This window comes from Arvicanthis niloticus, chromosome 14 (genome assembly GCF_011762505.2).
Source record: "Arvicanthis niloticus isolate mArvNil1 chromosome 14, mArvNil1.pat.X, whole genome shotgun sequence".
NCBI classification, from domain to species: domain Eukaryota; kingdom Metazoa; phylum Chordata; class Mammalia; order Rodentia; family Muridae; genus Arvicanthis; species Arvicanthis niloticus.
Window position 1 is genome coordinate 6,903,565 of NC_047671.1, and position 22,226 is coordinate 6,925,790.

Sequence of the window (22,226 nt, forward strand, 5' to 3'; positions counted from 1 at the left end):
AGACAAACCTCTCAGCAGACTTTTCCTCTTCCAACGTGGGAAATCTAATAAGCTGTGTGACTGTGTGCGCCACACTCTGAACTGACACAGGCCTAGGAGGACTTCCAGAGACTCCTACAGGGATCTTGGGAGCATGCAGTCACACAGGAGCTCAGTGACCATCAGCTGGTCTCCTCCCCTAACTCTCAACAGCCAAGGAAGGGCTGGAGCTTCAGGCCGACTATGGCCACACATGTCCTCACTGTTGCAGAGGGACAAATGCAGGGACTCCTGTATTTCTAAGCAGAATAAGGGAAAATGTGTATCTGAGATGTGAACACGGGAGCATCAAGTCTGTGAGCCACCAGCTGTTAGTGGCACGTGGGGATCCAGGCCAAGCTTGCCTCTGCTACATCTCAGGTTATGTTGCAGCTCAGCTCAGCTCAGCCTCAGCCACCCTTTAAGTATTCCGTTCTTCTGAGCATGCCATCCTTGTGTGAACCAGTCACCGAAGGATAAAAAAGCCCAGAACAGTCACACGCCTCACCTCAGAGAGGGCTGCATTTCCTCTGCCCAATCATGAGGCCTTTTAGGAAAACCCTCAAAAATGACAATTCACCTTGAAGCACAGCAGGAGAGGGTGCAAGCCACATTACCCACGGCTCTGTGGTTAGGTGAGCTGCATACAGTGGAGGCCAGACCTCACTTCCATGCCCTCAAAAGCCATTTGCAGTAGTTGTCCATCCCTTTTAAGGGCAGGCCATAGACAATACAGGTACATCTTTTACCTTTAAAACATACTTTTAAGTTAGGCATCTGTTGGCCAGACTTCGTATTTTTAATCACCTAATCAGAAGGGTGGAGGCCCTAGGCCACCATATGCCCAAAGTCTATAACACAGAGACTTCAGCCAGGGCTGGCTGCACCCTGACCCCCTCCCCACACGTAGCTGTAAGTCCCACTGCTTGTCTAATCCTGCCTCAAGTATTAAAGCAGTGTTTGTGCTCAGAAGAGAAGTGCAGTGAACACCAAGAATTTTCCATTAAAAACAAAACAGAAAAGGGCTATCTGGAATCCACAAAAAGCTGGGGCTGGGGTGGGGGGGCATCCATTATGGCCTCTTTTTTGGTGAATCACCCCGTGGCTTTATTGTAAACCTGTACAAATTAAAAAAAAAAAAAAAAAAAAAAAAAAAAAAAAACCACTGGCTTATGTTTAGCCAATAAAAAGAAATAACCACAGGTCAAAACAGGCTGTCCAATGATGTGAACCACCTTCTACAGGAGGGCAGATGTCTTACAACTTCAAGATGTTTTTATTTATTTCAAATTCCAATAGAGTGAATATGTTTTATCTAAATACCTTTTAATCACACAGCTGTAACATTGAATTATTTTTCTCAGAAATAGTTAAATACATCAATCTAGTTACAAATTCTAATATAAAGAGTACAAAATATAGCATTATAAATTGTGTTTTTTTTTTTTTAAAGAAATACAAACTCTATGGGCTTCTGCATCTTCCCACCTTAACAAATGATTAGCAGAGTTGGTGAAGAAGGAACACGTTGCTTGGCGGTCACTTCACGCGGGCATGTCCCAGGGCTCTGCAGTGTGTATCAATCATTAGTGTCAAAAACATGTTACCCGAAGGCCTTGTCTGTGGGGCGTGGTTGTTTTTTCTCAGTGAATAAAAGTTGCAATTAGAAGTTGCCTGACTTATAAGCATTAAGACAACAAAACATGTTCTTCAGGTGCTGGCAGGGAGGGGTCTGGTCGTACAGGTTCAGAGAGTTTCCTTCCTGAAGAACTGCAGCCACTGTTTGACCTGGAAGACACCCTCATCCACTCAGGTGTCAACTCTCCCGGCTCCCAAGAGGTACAAAGATCACCGCTGCCAGCCAGTGATGCCCTGATGCCCGAGGTGGAACTGGTCACCTGCGGAGCGTAAAAGCAGTGTGACCCCAGTCCCGGCTGCAGTGCGGTGTGCACACAGCAGCCCAGGGGAAGTGGCATAACCTACCGCCCGCTGGGACAGCAGAGCTCTTTTTGTTTCATGGAGTAGCCTTGTGCTGCCTGAACACCTTATTTCCAGAAACCAGTGTCTTCCTGGGCTTAAAAAAATAAATAAGCAAATATTGGGGAAACTTCTTAAAATATCTAATACTTTTCAGAACCCAAAAGGCTTCACTTGACTTGGAAATTGTACTACGCAGGAGAGGCTAAGCTGTCTGCACCTAAGACTGAAGAGACTTCCAAGAACCAGGAGAAGTGTGGAAAAGTGCAGTGGGCAACTCCCCAGAGGAGACAGAGTCCACAGTGTGTTTATTGTTTGTGAACTTAAGCCTTCGTTCTAATATTAATGAGTAAATCACCTGAAATATCTTGAGAAAATCTGTTATTCGTAATGTGTACTTGAAATGAGGAAAAGTGTAAGAGGAGACACGTCACACAGTAAAGCAGGGAATGCTGGGGGCTGAGCTGGTGGGAGTAAACGAGGCAGGAGTCAGAAGAGCGCAGGTGGAGAGGGCAGGGGACACACAGAGCGGCTGCAGTGTAGACAACCAAACCCTTTATTGTCTAAGTTACATTAGACGCAACACTGTAAAAACCCCGTCAGGAAACAAGGAGACAGAAGATTCATAGAGGTAGTAGGAGGTCTGTAACAGTCAGAAATGTGGAAATTACACGGGAGGAGGGGGCAAATCAAAACAGATTGGCTAAATAAATAAGGAAACACAAATCATATTAAATACTACTGTTGAGCTGACATAAACAAATTAACAAACCAGTCCAATACTGACGGCCAGTGGGATAAAGAGGCCATGTACCAGGCCAGCACATAGCTGGTCCCAGGAGTGAGCTCTGGTGGACCTCATGGCCTTGTGGCTACAGGAAAACTGTATCTCTGTGCTTCGAGGGGCAGGTCACCCTGAGATTGGCCGCTCTCCAGGCAGACACTCTGCTGCAGGGATCTCAGGCACCCTCTTTCCCCGCCAGACCCTGGGAAGGAGACTTGCCGGAAGACAGACCTTCCAGTTCTCAATGCCAAGTGCAGCTTCAGACACAGGAAAAATGCAGTCAACACCTTCGTGTCCCTTTGTGTACAGAAATGTTTAATAACTAAAACACAGAAATAGATGGGCCAAATCACAGGCCCTGACATTCCTAACTCTCACCTTCACTTTCAGCCAAGGAAACAAACAAACAAAAAAAAAAAAAAACAGAGACTGCAGAAATGATGGGGAACCTATCAAAATGAGCCAACGTCATCAGCAGACAGGTACTCCACTGCCTCAGGCAGAGAGAGGAATGTGTCTCTGCAATCTATTCCAAGTAACGTCTCAGAATGATTGATATTCCCAAGCACTCCGACATGGCAAGCCATTCTCATATATACCTGGTGTAGGAGTATCAGGAAAAAATAAGTAAAAAAAATAATTATATATATATATACACACACACACACATATATATGTGTGTGTATACATGTATCTGCTAGCCAGTTAACATTGCATTGCTTGCAAGTGCAGCAGTCACCTGAACGGTCAAGTAATTAAAACAGTAACAAATAGAATCTGTAATCAAACATTAGCTAACAATAACAATAACAATAATAATAATAATAATATAATAATAATAATCCAACAGATCATTAGAACAGAGAAACCACACGCCAGGGTTCATGTATACATGTGTGTTTAAACAAGTCTTTGTATCAGAAGCCCATTTCCTACAAAAACCGCACTGATCCATTACTGGGTTAGGTAAACTGTTGCTCTCACCAGTATTAAAGGTTAAGATAATTTCTGTACATGTAAAATTATTGCTTTTTTTTTTGAAAAATATATTTAGCATGCTCGTCTTAATCCATTTCCTGCCTTTACAAAATTTCACAATAAAAAAAAAACTAGTAAAGCTTTTGCAAAAAATTTCACAGAACATTTTCATTCAAGGCAGCAGTAATTTTTGATAATGCATAAAATCATATGTGCAAACATCTGGAACTTGCAGAAGTATCGCCATCACACACAGTGTCACAGCAACAGGAAAAGGAATCGCTGCTACCTGCGGACTACAGTTCCGACTGCGCACGTTGCGTGGGTTCAGAGCCTCTGCTAGGGCCTTCACCCCACCGCAGAAACGTGAACTTGCGAGACTAAGGAAGAGGTATATAAAGCCGTCCTCACCCTCAGGCCTGGTGCCCCATTAACCTGTGAACAAAGTCACTCATCCAATGGTGCTCACCAGGCCCAATGGGGAAAGACATCTATTTGCTGGGGTGGTGCAGGGGAAAGATTGGGTTGGGGAGGGGAGAGAGAAGGTTCCAGAGCACTAGCTAGCACCCTAATGATCTAGGGCCCCCAATCTGCTCAAGGATTCTTCTGCCATCACCAAAACAGGCCCAAACTGGGAGAATTCAGTGGCTTAATCTGTTAAGACATGGAGTCTTCTTCTGTGAGCAGTTTGTAGAATGTAGCCCTGTTACAAAAAAAGGTCCTGAGAATAAAAAAGACACCTGCTCCTCTTAGTGTTCAACTACTGTTTCTTTTCCAAAGCAGACTTCTATGTGTTCCACCTCTGCAGTGTTTCCTGAGCCAGACGCAGCCCGAACGGTGAGAACGCAGCATGGCGGGGCATGAGCAGCTCAGAGAGGGTCGTGGCCAGACTCCTAAACTAACCGTGAGGATCTCCTCGCCCTGCCTCACCAAGCTCATCTACACAGCACTCAAACACCACCTGAACACCCCTCTATCTCACCTGCTATTGTAAGTACCCACTGAGGCAGGGAGAGGCAGTAGTGCAGACCCCTCCACTCCCACATCCTGACAGCATCGTCTGTGCTAAGCACTGGCCCTCCCCACAGCGCTCAGCCCTTCACTCCATCCAAACACACCAGTATCTTTTTTCCAGTGTCTCATGCCTGTCTTGAGTAATACAGACTCCTTGAGCTCCTACTGTGCCTGCCAACGCCACTGCTTATCACGAGGAAACACAGGCCATGGTTGATGAGCACAGACATGTGTGTGAAAGAGCTACACGGAATTCTAGGCATCGCATCTTTACTGTCCCTAAACATTACCAAGGGAGGCGTCTCCCTGGGTCTGCTCTAGTGCAACAGTTCCCGGGTCTAAGGTAACTGGTCAGGAGACCCTGGATCTTCTTCCCCAAAGTGGCCATGGTCACTGCTGGGAGCCTTCCAGTCACCCGTGAGGCCACAGTCAACACTATCACGGGGCTGGGCACTGGAGGTGTGTCTCTAGGTCCCCTTTCGGAGGGGCCCCGCTGGCACAGTCCCTGGGGTAGTGTGGTCTCTCCCCTGCAAAAGAAAGAAAACAACAGGCAGGTTCAGTCGGCTTCCAGCCTCAAGCGCACTTACCCTATTAATGTCCTTAGCAAGTGCAGAAACACGAGGTGCAGTGAAGCCCTCCGGTTTCAGGGCAGCCCGTTTTACACCAGCATAGAGCACTTTGCTTTCGCCTTACTGCCTTCCACAGGGCAGCTCTAGAAAACCATCCTGGGGCTCAGAAAGCACCCCAGGCTTCAGATAGCAAACAGCAATGGTAGGCTTGGCTCTGATCAGAGGCTAAAAAATCAGCCAAATGGGAAGAGTGGGTTTGAAAAGCGCATGTCTAGGGTGCAGAGCGGACCCCAGGTGAACACATTCCTAAGGGCAAAGCTGGATTTGCATAAACAGAAGAACAGCCCGTGGCGCCCGCCCACATCGATCTGAGGGAATCTGAGAGTGCTTCCTTCCATTGTCCCAAACAGGTCCCACCATGGAGAAGCAGAAGAGCTGTGCTATATGTCACGAGATGACATGGGGAGCACTGCTGAGCGATGGGGTGAGGTAGGGAGCACTGCTGAGTGATGGGGTGAGTTGGGGAGCACTACTGAGTGATGGGATGAGCTGGGGAGCACTTCTGAGCGATGAGGTGAGCTGGGGAGCACTGCTGAGTGATGGGGTGAGCTGGAGAGCACTGCTGAGCGATGGGGTGAGCTGGGGAGCACTGCTGAGCAATGGGGTGAGCTAGGGAGCACTGCTGAGTGATGGGGTGAGCTAGGGAGCACTGCTGAGTAATGGGGTGAGCTGGGGAGGACTGCTAAGAGGTGAGCTATGGAGCACTGCTGAGTGATGGGTGCATTAGTGTTTGAACAAGGTCATATCCCAGCTGAGGACAAAAAAAGTGTCAGGATGAATCTCTCCTAACACCAGCAACCTAGCTAAAATTCTGCAGAACTGAAAACAACATGCATCACCAACCACACAGCCCATAGGAAACTCTAATCTCCAGCTAGGTCTATGGGAACCCTAGACGCACACAGGTTGGCATGGTGAATGGAATGTTTCTCTTTCGCCAACATTTTCAGAAAAGTATTAAAAGCTGGTCTCACACACAGTGCCTACTGGTTAACACACAGTATCAATCAGAAGTATTCTCAGAAAGTATCTGGGAGGTAATGCAGCCAAACATTCTCAGAGAGTGTATCTGAGAGGCAACGCAGCCAGTAGCTGATCTGAAGAACAGAAAGCAGCTCTTAAAGAAGTAACAATCTCAGACAGATGGTGAGCCTCCTGCTGTAGACCAGGAGAGATGTCTGACACCGGTGCATACCAATATTGAATGGCAGAGATCTCAGTGGAGAGCCGGAAGCAACACACCTCTGGGATACTAGTTCTAGGTGTGTTCACAAATGAACATGGGCTCTGAGCTCCCACAAAACAAACTGAGCTGCAGTTCGGGTTGTTGTCTTAATCACTCATCAACACCTCCCAGCAGCAAACACACACCACCAGAGGTTCCAGGACAGAGGCATCTATGCAAGGCTGAGGTGTCATGCACATCTGGAGTCTGCACAGACTGCTGCACTACAGAGCCCGGGACACCTGTGGCTTCCACCTGTGGACAGAACATATGAACTAGTCCTATGACATGACAGAGACGACAGGATGGCCCCCATCAACAAAGGGCTGAAAACTGCATGGCTCACAAAGTTTCCAAAGTATTTATCCCAGGTCGACAAAGCCTGAAAATCTACAAGGTACACGCTACAATATAGCCATAGTGCATCACAGAAATTGGCACCTTCCCCTCACACTGGAAGAGATGGGTTTACATTACTCAATTCTGAAGAGTCATCTAAGACCACTGATTCATCAGGACCATCAATGATAGGACCATGAACACAGTTTCCCTTGCAGGGACTCAAAGAAAGGAGTTAACAGCCCAAAGGGCTGCGAGGTGTGCACGAGGTGTGCACGAGGTGTACACGAGGTGTGCACGAGGTGTACACGAGGTGTACACGCGGTGTGCACGAGGTGTGCACGAGCCACAGAGCAAGGCCCGTGAGGGCTAACTCACAACTGCACACCACACTTGGAGACCTCGGCCTTGCCGGGCTGGCCGTTGGCAGCGGCAGTTCGGTGAACTCAGGAACTCACTCACATCGGTAGAGTGTTATACTTGGCAAAACAAATGATGTCTCAAGGACACTTGTTCAGGTTTATGGTTTTATGATTAAGAGCTTCAACTTGCATTAGCTAAGAGATTTTTATAAAAACAATCTTTTTAAATTTTAAAAAATATTCCTTTTAAAAATTTTTAAACGAGACTTATCTATTTTTATTTTACATGCCTTGGTGTTTTGCCTGCATGTATGTCTGCATACGGGTATCAGATCTCTTGGAATTGGTATTACAGACAGCTGTGAGGTGCCATGGGGGTGCTAGGAATTGAACCTGGGTCCTCTGAAAGAACAGCCAGAGCTCTTGACTGCTCAGTCATTTTTTTCAGTCCTAGCTATCAGAACCTGATGCAAAAAACCCACAAACACTGGTGAACATGGGCCAAAGATGCAGATTCACGAACTGGCTTGACTGAGCATTCCGACTACTCTGTGTAAGTGTGTGAGTGTGTGAGTGCGTGTGTGTGTGAGAGAGAGTGTGTGTGTATGTGTGAGAAAGAGAGAGGGAGTGTGTGCTTGTGTGTGTGTGTGTGTGTGTGTGTGAAAGAGAGAGTGTGTGTGTGAGAGAGAGAGAGTGTGTGTGTGTATGTGTGAGAAAGAGAGTGTGTGTGTGAGAGAGAGAGAAAGAGAGAGAGTGTGTGTATGTGTGAAAGAGAGAGGGAGAGAGAGAGTGTGTGTGTGTGTGTGTGTGTGTGTGTGTGTGTGTGTGTGTGTGAAAGAGAGAGAGTGTGTGTGTGTGTGTGTGTGAGAGAGAGAAATACAGAGTGGCTGCCATTTATTTTTACATTTTTGTTAATTTGATTAATGGAATTATTTCTCCAGCTTAACTATTTTAAGCTAACACTTAGAATTATGAGGAATAAATGGTTAATCATAGTCTTTAAATTCTGACAATAAATCCAAACAAGTAAAAAAAAAAACCTGTATTTCACATTATACCAAAATTCTAAACTGGGGGTAGGATTAGAAGGTTGTTTTCAAAAGTATTTAGGTCTTCTCTTGAAACGGTTTAGTGCTTGTATGTATTTGCAGTGTGCGCACATGTGGACGTGCACACTATGATGCCTGTGTGGAGGTCAGAGGGCAGTGTACAGGAGACCGTTCGCTGCTTCCAGGCTTCAAGACTTGGGAGGGTCCTCAGGCTCGCCAGCAAACACCTCACCCACCGAGCCACCTGAGCAGCTGCTATCTTATCACTGTTGAACAATAATGATTAAAAACTGCTTCTCTGAAATATCAGATAGGTTTTACCATGGGCCAATAATCATACCCACACTTTTAACATTTAATTTTTCAAAAAGTTATTTTTTTCTAATGGCAAATGCTGAGAATTACAGGAACCTAAACGTGGACAAGATGCAGCCAGCATCGTTAAACAAACGAAGGCCAACTCTCCCTGGAAATATAGTTTAGAATACTCTTCATCCCTGTGAAGGCTCATCTTCAACAAAGATGAGACAGTGTCCTGTGAAGGCCTGCCTCCCTCCGGTGCCCTCCCATGGAGGTAGCTCCTCAACCCAGGGGCTGAGTCCCAGCATGACCTCCCAAGTGTGTGTTGTTATCTTGTTTGTTACAACTCTTGAGAAATAATAGCAGTTAAGATAACAGGTCACGTGGTCACAGCTGCTATCTGCAAACTCACACCATAAACTAAGTTCCAAGGCTCAGCTACAGGCCTCTTACCTATTAGAGGTTATGGGCATCACAAAGGAGAGGTTGGTGACCTGGAACAGGCTTACACAGAGCATGTTCAGGGAGAGACTACCCTCGGACACACCAGGAAACTGGGTCCCTCACTCCTCAAGTCTTGTAGGAGAGGGCCTGAGAGGTGAGAGTGGGCAACCAATCACTTCAGAGCCCCCCAGAGCCCAGGCTGGCTTAGTCTAGTCACCAGAGACTGCAGCACAATGTGATATGGGAAACTGAAATGCTGATATTCAAAATCAGTGTGCACTAGTCACTTTTACAGTTGCTATGCCAACATTCCAGACTAGGCAACCTAGGGGAACAAGGGAATTTTGGCTCACAGTTCAAGTGTACAGTCTATAGTCACAGGGAAGTCTTGGTTTCAGAAGCTTCAGAGGCAGCTTCACACCACATGCTCTTCCTTCGCAAGGCGAAGGGAGGAGCGGCTGGAGGAGAGAGCAAGCAGCTTGATTCACTTTGTCTATGCAGGCCAGGATCCCAGCACTTGGCCTGGTGCCACCCAGAGTTAGTGCTGCCATCCCACTACACCTAGCTTGCTCTGGAAACGCCATCACAGACATACCAAAAGCTGGTCTCCCAGATGACTCTAGATCCTGTAAGTTGGCAATATTAGCCGTGACAGTTGTGCTGGGGTCTCTGTATCAAACCTCAATGCACCACCAGGCAGGATGAGCTACTGGGAGCTCCATGTTTGCAAGACTGCTCAAGCCAATGATTCTCCTGGATTACAAATAAGTAGCAACTGGTCTCTCAAACAAAGCAAAATCAGCACACACAAACCCATCAGTACATCCTGAAAAGGCTGGAGGAAGTGAAGACAGAGCCCCCCGGCTGTTCCTTAGCACATGCTAGTACTGACAGTCCCCAGTGGGAACGGGCCTGTCCACACAGAGAGGCAAGCAGCACGCTGTGGTCTCTGTGTGCACTCGCCCTGCTGGAGAGTTTTCTCCCCATTATTGAGACAACTGTCCATTGCTAGAGTATCTGGCAACAAAGACTCCCTTACAATGTGTGTCTCCCACGTCACGGGTGGTGCTTTCCAACAGTCAACACCACATAGGAGATAAGATGCACCCCAACCACAGTGAGACTCTTCTCCTCCAAATTCTACATCCAATAACTTGTATTATTCACGCCTCCGCGCACACTCAGCTAGCCTCAAATAAGTTAAAGCTGACAGCAATTAAACATAGAGGCTACTGCCAATCTCTTCCTCCGGTTACCTGCTTACTAGGTATTCCTGCTGGTGTTGCTAAGAGGCTTCTTATACATGAATTTAATCTAGAAATGGGTTCACTCTGCTCCCCTACCCAGGCCTAGGATGAGGACCTCAGGTCTCAGACCCCTCTCTTTGCTTGTCCACTATCCCATGTGAATACTGACTAGTTGACCTTAGGCTGGTTACATTCCTGGCATTAATAATGGCATAAGTGAGTCTAGACTAACATGTCTTAATATTTCACAACTACACTTGTGAATGAACCACAAGAACCAGGAGGAAGAACATAGCTAATGTCCCAAGCTATTAAAGACATGTTCTTCTGACAACAAAACTCCTTAAGACTCCTACAGTTCCAAAATATGTTAACAAAAAATGAGATTTCCATAAAGACCCAGAACATTCTATGATAAACAAACAAAAACTAGTTTTCAAGGTAAGGGAGAAGAGAATACAGGGGCACCGGAGCACATGACCTTAAAAATGAAATTAAACCAACAAGAGACTGTAAGAGAAGGATGAGTCAAGCTGGGTTAAATCTTAAGGCCTGGATCCACTGTAGCAGGATGTCAGCACCGTTTGATCCTGAGCCTGACAGTGAAGGAGGAGAGCCGGTGTAACAAGACAGCAGCCAGTGTAGAGACCGAGGTCACAACAGAAGCTTTCTCTGTCAGAACCAGGAAGTAGTAACAATTCAGATAAAAACTCAGGATAAACTAAAGTAAGAAGTAGCTCTAGGATAGGGCAGCCCACAGTCCTGGTAGACAGACGGTAGGAAGAATCTATCTCAGGTTCCCCATGGGCACAGGCTGGGGAAGAATTAGTCACATCAAGAGGGGTCACCAGTTCTAGGACACTGGCTGGTTTCTGTCAGATCTGCCTGGTGCATCAGACACACTTAGCAGAGGAGCCTGGGAGTCACTCTAGCTGTGACACCCAAAAGCGGTCCTCTAGTCACATGGCCTCCTGTCACTGTGTCCGCATCCCTCAGGGGATGCTTCTGTAGCACGTGGCCATTGGGTCTGTTGGGACATCACTAAGCAGATGCAGGAGAGGCCCTGTGCTGGGCAACCTTTTTCTTCAGTATTAGGAGAGATTAGTCACTCTAATCCTGTCACCACCACAAAGGAGCTGCTTCAGATATTTAAACCACACCACTTCACTGAAATCAGCTAAAATAATCCTCCAGAGTTCCTTGGTGGTCACTACAGGACAAGGCACGCTTTGGGGCCAGGCACACAGACTGAATCCCTAGTGGTGTGAAGGACGAAGGCAGTGGGAGGGGCTGGCAGGAGGTCACAGACAGCACAGACTGTCAGCCTAGGATAACAGAAAAGAAGCCTTGAACTGTTGTGCTGTCCCCAGCGCCACACTCTACCCAGCACAGCACAGGGCTTTGTACTTCCTGTGCACAGCAAATGGAGGTCTCCACAGTCACGCTCTGGCAGGAGAGGTGTTGGGGCGGCACGCAGGCCGATGCTCAAGGGCCTTGTTTTACCAGGCCACACAGCTGTGAAACATCAGATCAACATCTTTGAGAGGCATCTCTTACAAAAGAATCCAAAAGTAGTGCTCTTGGGAGGCAGGACAGGATTTATTCACAGGCCAACGTACACCCAAGGACAGTAACTAGGACTTGTAATGTATTCGCCACTTTTAGTCACCGCCAACTCCCCCTCCATCAGCCATCATGGGCATGTCTGAAGCAGCTGATAGCTAAGTGGCCTCCTACTTTCTGGTCACCCACAGACAGCCCTGAGGGACATGGAATTAGTCCACTGCCCCCATCATACACAGGTGCTTGGAGAACCCTGTGCCCCAACTATTGGCAGACACCAAATTGATAACCAGACATGCAGCATAGGACGTACTTGTTTAGGGGCATCCGTGGAGGCTGTGTGAACTTCCGAATCTCGTGGACCGTCACACTCGAACACCACTGTGGGAAGAAAGGGTCTGTTAGCAGAGGTCTGATGAGATCCCTGGGTAACAACCAAGGAGGCCTTTCAGGGGAAAGGACTTTCGTAGAGGCACCCAGCACCTAGCCTGCGCCTGGAAAACCTGAGTTCCTCATTATCCTTACAGTGAGAACCCTCACCAATGAATGCCTGGGGTCACTCACACTCCTGATACACACACCACACTGTGGAAAGACATCACTGGCAACATCGACTGTCAGTGTGTGGGTAAGGGACCGTCCTCCGCTCTGCTGACACTTGGCCTGTGTCACTGGGCATCATGCTGACTTCTGTGGACGTGTGTCACACTGCTAGACAGTGTACCCATCTCACTAAGACTCCTGGCTCTGTGCAGGTCTCCGGGCCAAATTTATACAGAGGTCTGCAGGTGTTTCAGGACACCACTGACCAAACAAGGAGTCTCCATACACATATCCATAGACTAGCTCTACCCATGAGGATGGGAGTCACGGGCGGTGAGTTAGAAGAAGGTCTGGCTGCCACTGGTGACAGTGGCAACTGTGGCTCATTAGCATTTCCATTCCTGAAGGTCAACTCTCATTACAAGGAACATACGCAAATGGGGTTTTCTCAAGCTAAACCAAAAAGCCATGTCAGGTACTGAATAGGAGACTGAGCGTCAACTGAGAGGCAGGCAGTTGACACAGTAAAGCTCTGGCAAAGCTGGAACCTAAGTATGCCTAGGGTGACAGGCAGTGACCAGCAGAAAAGCTCTGTGCTGGCAAGTCAGCCTCACACAGCCTAGAGTCACCTGGAAGAGAGACTCACTAACAAAATGCTTGTGTTAGACAGGCCATGGGCAGATCTGCCAGGCAATATCTTGATCTTTACTTAGTACAGGAGGATCCTGTAGTGGGCAGGATCCTCCCATAAGTGGGCAGACCCATCCATAGACAGTTGATCTTGGGCTATCTGAGAAAGCTAATCAAACGTAAGCCTGTGAGTCAGTGAGCCAGAAAGCAAGCCAGCAAGGGGCATGCCTGCATGGTTCTTGTTCTGACTACCCTCAGTGATGGATCATGACATGGAAGTATATGCCAAATACACCTTCTGCTCTCCGAGTTGTTTTGGTCATAGCATTTGTCATGACACCAAATTGATACTAGAAAATGCCCCAGACCCCTACACACACAGACACTTGTTACTGGCCAGTGACACCACACAGGGCTGTGATACCTGTGTGTGCCCGAAGGTGGGCCCTGAGTTGGCTGGGCTGCTGGAAACTCTTGCCGCACTCCACACAGACAAAGTCTCCCTGGCGAGCCTGTGTCCGTGGTGTCCCTGTCAGTGATGTGGTACAACATGGAAAAGAAGAAGGGAAGAGGAGGGAGAGAGGAGGACATCGTTATTCTGTCCAACACGTCAATGTAAGAAGCCACCACTGTCCCTATGACAACTGTCGGTCTCATCTTGGCTCAGCTGACAGGCTCAGTACACAAGACTGCAAGGATACATAAATTACAGTGAGTTAAACAAATGCCCCAGAGACAAGACAGGGCCAGGTGTCACTGCTGGACTGTGTGCACCACCCAGATGTCACCTGGCTCTGTCATGCAGTGTAGCAAACAAATGAGAGTGACATCAGTGTCACATAGATGGTCTTGAGATAGCAGGAAGTGACCAGGACCAGAGCCTACTGTGCCCACAACTGCATCCCAGTAGACAGATGAAGAGCAGCAGAGGGCAGTCACCCACCATGGCCTCCTGCATGTCTGCCTCTAGCACAGGAAAGATACAGAACCCTTGGATGACAGCAAGCAGCAGGTAGCCCCCACCGTAGGACAACGCAAGGCAGGACAGAGCAACCGGCACCTTTCTGCCCTAGCCTGGTCCTAGGCTTCCCTCAGAGGCAAGAGCATCATGTGACCTTGGCAGGAAAGGGCTATAGAGGACCTCAGCCACCCCGGGTCCCCCACCCCTTCCTCTAATTCCTGCTGCAAGGAACTCTGCTCCAGAGTGTGTGTCTCGTCTCAGTAACGCAATGGAGTGGAACGGGAAACTGGAATGAGAAAAGGTCTCTCTTTATGGCCACGGTTCTTTCCCATGTTTTCCTTTACCTGTCTGCTTACATCGCTACCATCTGACAGGTGACACTTCAAGGCAAACACAAGGACACCAGCACACCTTCAGGACTGTCCCCTGAATCCCTGAGCTCAGCAGACACCACATCCCATTCCTGACTGTGCAGGTGAGGGAAGTGAGTCTGCACAGAGCGACCGGCAGACTCAGGCGCTGTATCCCCTGTAGACTTACTCAGGAACACATGAAGAACACTATGAAGCCACTGACTGATCCTAACAGATCAGCGCTCATGGTAGAAGGGGAGGGTGACCCATGGGAAGGGCCCCAGGCCCTGAGTGAGCAGCACATGTCACCTGTCCTCTTTCTAACTCTTAATTGGAACAATAATTTTCTACATGTGACCCTACAAATACAGGAGAGAAAAGTAAAACTGTGTCAGACTGCGCCCGGCAAACCATGGGAAAGCCATCCACAAGGCAACAAGGCCAGCTGCAGAAGAGAGTGTGTGTGGGCCACAACCCCACAGATGAAGCCAGGCACTTCAGAGCACGGGGAATCCTGGGCAGTGCAGCTCAGCTGCCCAGTTAGCTCCCTGGAGTCTGCAGGTTAGTGTCTCACGTCCACCTAAGCCAAGTGACTGTCGTACAGGGAGCCTGTGGGTAACCATGCTTCTTTCTAGGACAACTCAGCCAGGAAAGTGATCTTGTCCCTTAGTGTTCTACCGAACTCACTACCCAAGAACCTTCTGCTTACATCCCTTCTAGAACATTCCTGGGTATAGTTCATGGCATCAAAACACTTCATTCACCACACACAGACACCAAGTGATGACCCAGACAGGGCCAACAGCTGCCCTGCCACAGCCTACTTCAGACACTGTCAATCTTCCCACTGCTGTGCACTTCCTATCTGAGCACTGGGATGCACTCACTGAACCAGCACACGCAGACACACACACACATACCTATGTAGCCCCACACTAACACACACAGTCCCACACACAATAACACACACATGCAGCCCAACATTACCATGGTCACACACACACACACACACACACACACGCAAACATGCACACACATGGGAGCAAACAGTTGCAACCTGCTTCCCTAGAACCGCAGGCTGTAGGAGACAGCAGTGTCCACCGTGAGAAAACAGCCCTGGCCCTGCGGAGAGACACATGCAGCCTGGCAGTGTTACTCATTCCCTTGTGATGTGTGCTAGGTAAGGAAGAACACAAGGCCAGAAGGTTATTCCAAACAATGAGACATTCGTGGCTGTCATATCCTTAGTATAGATGATTTTTTTAAGTTCCAATAAGGAAGTATTTTCATATTATTTTATCTAGAATTATCTCTTTTCCCTGTCTGAAGCCCATATTATCCTGTAATACAAACAGGTCAGACTGGAGACACAGTGACTTTTTATTACTACTGAATTAACAAAGCACTTCTGTCACAGCTGTGCTTCCAGACTCTGTGGTCACTCTGTAGTGAGACAGTGAATGCAGGGTGGGGGTTGTTCTGACAAGCCGGGTCCAGGCCCTTAGGGCAACAAGAGTTGCTCTTCTATGCTCTGCTGGAGAACTAGAGGCTCCATAGGCCACCTACGAAAGCATCATTCAGACCATCCAAAATCAGCAGCCCCTGCCCAGACACAGAGCAGCATGGGCCACAGGAGGTGGAGACCGGAGCGCTCAGAGCAAGCCGTTTTCTACTGTGGAGAGCCTGTTTTCACAACCTAAGGCTCTAGGAAAACAAGCTGAAGCCGTCTGCTCACAAGGTAGTCTCCCATTCAAATAGAAGGCATTTTTGAGTAACTCAGAATCTTACAGCAGCCTGTGTATGGTACCATTGGCTGCCTAGCTCACCAAGGTAGACAGTGGCAGGTCAAGAGCCATACATATTACAGAGGACACCAGCAGGTAACTAGTTCAAATAGTTACCGTCTGGGTCGGTCACTAAAACATGGTGTGAACATCCAAGTTAGCTGCCAGAGGCCGGGACAACACAGAAGAGCTGCCAAGGACTAGCCAGCCTAACAGGTGGTTTCCAAAAGGATCTTCTCCAGAAGAATGGAGAACGGCTTCGTACCCACAGCTAGCTATATTGCCACTTCACATGACAGAGGCAATCTGCAACAGCACAGGGCTGCGGGACCCAAGAACCATCCATACAGCCAAGACTGAGAAAGAAAAGGGGAACCTCGCCAGCCAAAGACACACACCCAAATCAAGTAAGAACCAGCAGGCTCACCAACACCCACAGAGCGAGCACTGACTAACTGGGGTCCCACGGCCCTGCAGTACATCTCTCTAACAGTCTTCCCAATGCCTACATCTGAGGCACTGGATTACAAAGACAGCTGCTTCAGAGTAATGAAGCCACTCCTGTGACCAACGCAGCTGCTCGGGAAGGGCTGGGACCACAGGAGAAGCAGAGAGTAGCGTGATTTGGTTTTTGGTTTTTGGTTTTTGGTTTTTGGTTTTTTGGTTTTTAGTTTTTGGGGGTTTTTTGATGTGAGTTCCTGCTTATATACTAAGGTTGTCCTTGAATTTACAATCTTCCTGTCTCTCGTTTGACTTTATCTTAACCGGCTGTCTGCATTTATCTTAACCGGCTGTCTGCATTTCCCCGTGTTATACGCATTAAGTGAAAACAGCCTTCCCTTACATTCAAGAACAGGTCTGTGGAACAGGATTACTGTGGCCAAGACATATCCAACTGGCAGGGGAAAATCTACTGGGATTTCTCATGAATGCTACCGTAGGCTGCTGAAACTCTGAACATTCGTGTAAAATGCTCCAAACCTTAAGACCCCATGCCTCTCATCAGCGCATGAGCAAACTTGATAGCCTCCCTGGCCCCCACCTCCTCCTCCAGACTGCGTGGGGAAGGCTCACGTGGGACACAAATCAATGTTGTCTTTAGATTTGGGCTAGACTCTTAAAAGACTATGTACAGGTAACTATTCCGAAATCTCAAAGGATCCAAAATCCAAAACACAACTGGGCCCAAGCACACGGGAGATTGGACCAGCACTACTGTTAGCCGTGAAGAATGACACAGGAGGAGGGACGGAAACACCATTAAGTGTTGCTCAACCTCAGTTCTTTATGCTTACACCCATTTCCTGCAAGACCCGGCCTGCAGGTGTCGCTTCTGCATCTCCTGTATTATCTACATACAAATCAAAGACTTACTAGTCCCTTCAATGGACAAGCACAGCGAGCGTGTGCACCAGCGATGTGTAAAGTGGCATGTTGTGTGCTCAGGTCTGTCTGCTTCTGTCAAGTTACACAACAGAGCAAACAAGTGAGTTTCTAATTTACCATCCACAGGAAGGGGACAGTCAAAGACTGCTGACTGCTGACCCCCACACACAGTATCTGGAGAAGGAGACTTGTTGAGATCTAGGGTCGTCAGGTCAAGAAGAGGCAGCAGGGCTGGAGAGATGGCTTAGCTGCTAAGAGCACCGACTGCTCTTCCAGAGGTCCTGAGTTCAATTCCCAGCAACCACATGGTGGCTCACAACCATCTGTAATGGGATCTGATGCCTTCTTCTGGTGTGTCTGAAGAAAGTGACAATGTACTCACATATATAAAATAAATAAGTCTTTAAAAAAAAAAAAAAAAAAAAAAAAAAAAAAAAAAAAGGCAGCAACTTGCTGGCGTCTGCCCTGAAGACTCAGGCAAGAAGGAAAACTTACCAGGGCCTTCAGAGCAGCCAGGGAGGAGGGAGCCCACCCTTCTTACCTCTGTGCTCAGGCCCGGGGTTGCTGACACCCCAGCCCTGGTAGAGTGTGGTGAAGTCCTTTGGAATGTACGTCTTAAAGACACTGAGGATGTCCAGGCGTTTCTCCTGCCCCTCAGCTGCCAGCTCCTGCTTGGTGGAGTGTAAGGTGGGAGGCGCACCAGGTGGGGCCTGCAAGGCCGCATCCCCTCTGGACCCCGCTGCACAGGTGGCTAGTGTTCTCAGCTCCTGGGCCACCTTCACAGGGGGTTCTCGGGGAGGTAGAGGAGAGCCTCCTTCGCCTTTTGAGGGAGGCTGACCCTGAGGCTGAGGACTGAATTTGGCTTTCAGAGAGTCTGGGGCACTGTGCTTATTCGGAGGGGGAAAGCCAGTCCCCACTGCTGGGACCCCGAGTTTCTCTACTGGTTTGCTATTGGCTGAGGGCTGGGCACCAACACGGGTTATAACTGAAGGTGTGGGGGTGGCACTTCTGCTGAGGCCCCCACTGCCTGGGGAAGGTGCCAATCTGGAGCTGGCCTCCGGTTTGGGTTTAGCCAGGGGTCCCTGCACTGCGGCACTGGGCGGGTCCTGGCCATGGCCAGCTCTGGTCTGTCGGTATCCCTCGGGGCCAGAGGCCCACAGAGCACAGGGGCTCCCAGAATGGCTCTCCTTATTCTTAGGCATGCTAGCGGCTTTTGTGGTCACCCCAAGGGGAGAGGAGCTGCCCTTTGATCCTGGTACCCCACCTGGAACTTGGGTGCGGGTGAAGCGAGAGACGAGCAGGGGCTGGCACTCCTTGCCCCCAAGCGCAGGCGGAGGGCCTGTGCGCCCACTGCGAGGGAGGAAAACCAGGTTACTGCGAATGCTCTTGTGGCCACTGGGCTGAGTCCAAGGAGGTGCCACAGAGCTGCAGCTGACCCTGTGCCAGATACGCTTGTGCATCCACAGGACCTCGGGGTAGTAGGTCTTGTGGTTACAGTAAGGACACGGGTGAATGACGAGGGCCTCCTGCAGGGAGCATGCTTCCTTACTGCTGGGCTCACGCCGGCTCGACTTCATGCTCAAGTCCAGTGGGACCAGGTCAGGGGCGGACGCCCGCTTTCCTACCCCACAGTACTCCTTGTGCAAATCGGACAGCTTGTCTTTAGAATGTCCAGCCTGGCTGTCCAAGGGGTGCTGCAGGCTAGTTATTTCCATGCTTGAAGGGAAGTCTACCCGGTCAGTAGTGCTGGGCACCTCCTGCTTGGAGTGAAATGCTGGCATCTTTAAGTCAAGAGAATATTTATGCTGCTCGGGACCCTTGGCGGTCTCTCTGCTGCTGTTTTCAAGTATGGACACAGATGGCGTGGCAATCCCCACCTTGGGCTCGCTGATGTCTCTCTCTGGCATGTCATTTCCAAGTTTGTGACTCTGGTCTCCGTTGGAGAGCACGGTGGGTGCCTCTTCTCCCGAAGAGCAGCAAAGGTGTGGCTGGCCCCCTGCAGGATGCAAAATGTAAAAGAGATGTTAACCACTCCTCAGGAGGTGGTGAGGCTGGGGGATGGGGGGCGGGATGGAGCGGCTAGAGGACACTCCAGGGCATGCATCTGCAGGAAGGATGTCCTGGGTTGGGTTTACTCTCAACAGATCTGTCAGGAATGAACCACACACAGAGTGGTAATACTCTACCAGACAGGCTGCCAGTTTTCAATCAACTAAAATGACTCAAAGACGGGCAAAGAAATCATACTATCTTGTTACATGTAGCTACACACCACTGTTGATTAAAGAGAAGGTGACCAGTTATAATTAGAAACTGAGGGCTAGTGAAAGGGCTCACTGGGTAGACACTTGCTACTTGCTGCCGAGCCTGAAGACACAGTAAGCACGGAGAAGCCCAGGTCCACACGGTTTAGAAGGAGGACACTGACTCCTACAAGTCACCCTCTGACCTCCATGTGCATCCTGCAGCATGTGTGCACTTCCATGCACATAGACAAGTAACAGTAATAACTTTAGAAGAAGTTAGGAAAAGAGTCTCACTGTAACCACGTGGTACTCTGCACACAGAGCAGGAGAGAAAGTTTCCAGAACCCCAGTACCAACTTCAGACACTGCAGCTACAGGGTAACCAGCTTAACCTCCTGATTCCTCATCGTGAAGGCCAATTTTCAACTCTAAAATCTTGATATTAAGTCCCCTTCAAAGGCCTGTGTGCATGCACACAGGCTCTGTTACTCTATCTCTACAGTGTCACCTATGGTCACCAGACAAGTGATCGAATCCTGGGTGTGGGCCTAAGCTTGGGCTCCCACTGCTCCTGGGGAGTTCAGTACACTGGCAGTAAGGGTAGCCTGAGGGCTCCACACCCAGCCCTGACTAGAAAGGGCCAAGTGCTGGCTTCTGACCACCCCACCATGGTAAGAACTAGACTCTGTTGTCAGTACTGCAGGTGAACAGGACATGGCCAGCAACGTTTCCTTTAAGTGTGTACTGGTATCCTAGGTTTATTCAAACCTGGGCCTGAACCTTCAGGAAGTGCCCTTCAAATATCAAAGTCCTCACTAGGGAACACAAGGCTCTTTACCCCCAAGGAGAGCAGAGTGGTCTTCAGCTCTCAGCCGGAACCCTTAGAGCACACCGACATCAGGTGGGTCAGCTGGGGTGCAGGTATGTATGTACTCAGTTCTTTTAAAACATTCTCTCTGGGTTTTCAGAGACACGACGTGGTAACTTTGTCATAAAAACTCTCAAAGGACTCTTTGTCAGGGCAAGAAAGCAGGTGTCACAGAAGGTAGTGGTCCCAACGAGAAGGAGCAGAGTACACACTCCTGTCCACAGAGATGGGGTGGGGCGGGTGAGCGGGCGGGCGCTCTCCTAACAACTGTACCAGAACATGGAGGTCAGCAGAGCTACGCGTTGGTAAGATGGGGGTGGGACAGCCACAATCTCACTCTGGTCAGCTCCAAAAAGCTGACTGAAGTCTTCTGAGAGACAGGGGTACTACCTGTTCTGAGCCCATGCTAGAGTGGCTCAGAACCCACACTGCAAACACCATGGCCATAACCCTGAATGCAGAGACCATTAGACTTTGAGCAAACAAGAAAAAAAGGAAAGGACCATGAAGGGGTTGAACCAGGCTTCTTAGAGGGGATGGTAAAGACACTGCACTGGGAGGAAGCTGACACTCGTGACAGAGAAGAAACCACAGCTCTCCATGAACCCCACAACCATGGCTCCTTAGTAGGGACTTTGGAACCAGGACCATGAAACGAGCCTTACATTGTGACAGGCTGAACTGAATACCAGCCTTCTGCATGCCACACAAAAGCTTTCCCCTCTAAGTTGGCTTCCATGGGACATTTTACCACAGCAGAAGTGGGAAACAGAATGGTCCAGTACTGATTTCAGTTCTCTCCTTCCAGGGAAAAACCAAGAACCTGACTATTTAGTATTTCCCCATCTGAGGCATCCACCATGAGTGACATTTTCTTTGTGTAACCAAACACTTCTGAATAGTTTATTGTTCAATTTCAGGAGTTTGGCTCCACACCCCAAGTCCTGAGTGACTAACCTCCTTCCACCCACAGGACGACAGAGGAGAAACCTCTCTCTCTCTCTCTCTCTCTCTCTCTCTCTCTCTCTCTCTCTCTCTCTCTCTGTGTGTGTGTGTGTGTGTGTGTGTGTGTGTGTGTGTGTGTGTGTGTGTGTGTGTCACACCCCAGATTCTCAGCTCAGACACAGGAGCAGAGAGCAGGGTCTACTCTAGAGCTCAGGATGCATGAGACACGCAGGGTCTGAAAACCATGGATTCTCAAGCGGGCAGAGCATGGCCACCCTACTCACCTCAGTGTCACCAGGTTGGGGTTACATCTGTGTCTCTTGAGTATTCTCCATGACAACAGAACACACAGAGGCCCCTAAGTGGATTACTCAGTACATTTGTGTACTGAGTCCTTGACGCATATGTGAACTTGTCTTGCCAAATTCTCTGAACAGCCAAGGGCTTGAATTGCTTGGGGCCAGGGGCTAGTGGCTAACAGACACATCAACATGGATAAAAACACAATCAGCAACTGATTTTGTTGAGAGAGCAAACCATGCCATGCACATTCCTGGTGTTCTTCCTGAGGTAGTTTTTAA

At 48.9% G+C, this 22,226-nt stretch overlaps 1 protein-coding gene across 8 annotated transcripts in view; it reads right to left on the reverse strand.

Moving 5' to 3' along the window:
• Nucleotides 1-2,533: 2,533 nt before the first annotated feature.
• Nucleotides 2,534-22,226, reverse strand: part of Znf516 (zinc finger protein 516) — a 91,506-nt gene continuing 71,813 nt past the window's right edge. For 6 of the 8 annotated variants that reach the window (XM_034517853.2, XM_034517854.2, XM_076912353.1 and 3 more), the window contains exons 3-6: nt 18,128-19,582; nt 13,527-13,631; nt 12,243-12,310; nt 2,534-5,298 (exon numbers count right to left, since the gene is read on the reverse strand). In XM_034517853.2, coding sequence (XP_034373744.1) covers nt 5,239-5,298; nt 12,243-12,310; nt 13,527-13,631; nt 18,128-19,582 — 1,688 coding nt within the window. In that variant the 3' untranslated portion in view covers nt 2,534-5,238. The remainder of the gene's footprint in view (nt 5,299-12,242; nt 12,311-13,526; nt 13,632-18,127; nt 19,583-22,226) is intronic. The other 2 variants (XM_076912357.1, XM_076912356.1) reach the window with 2 other exon arrangements.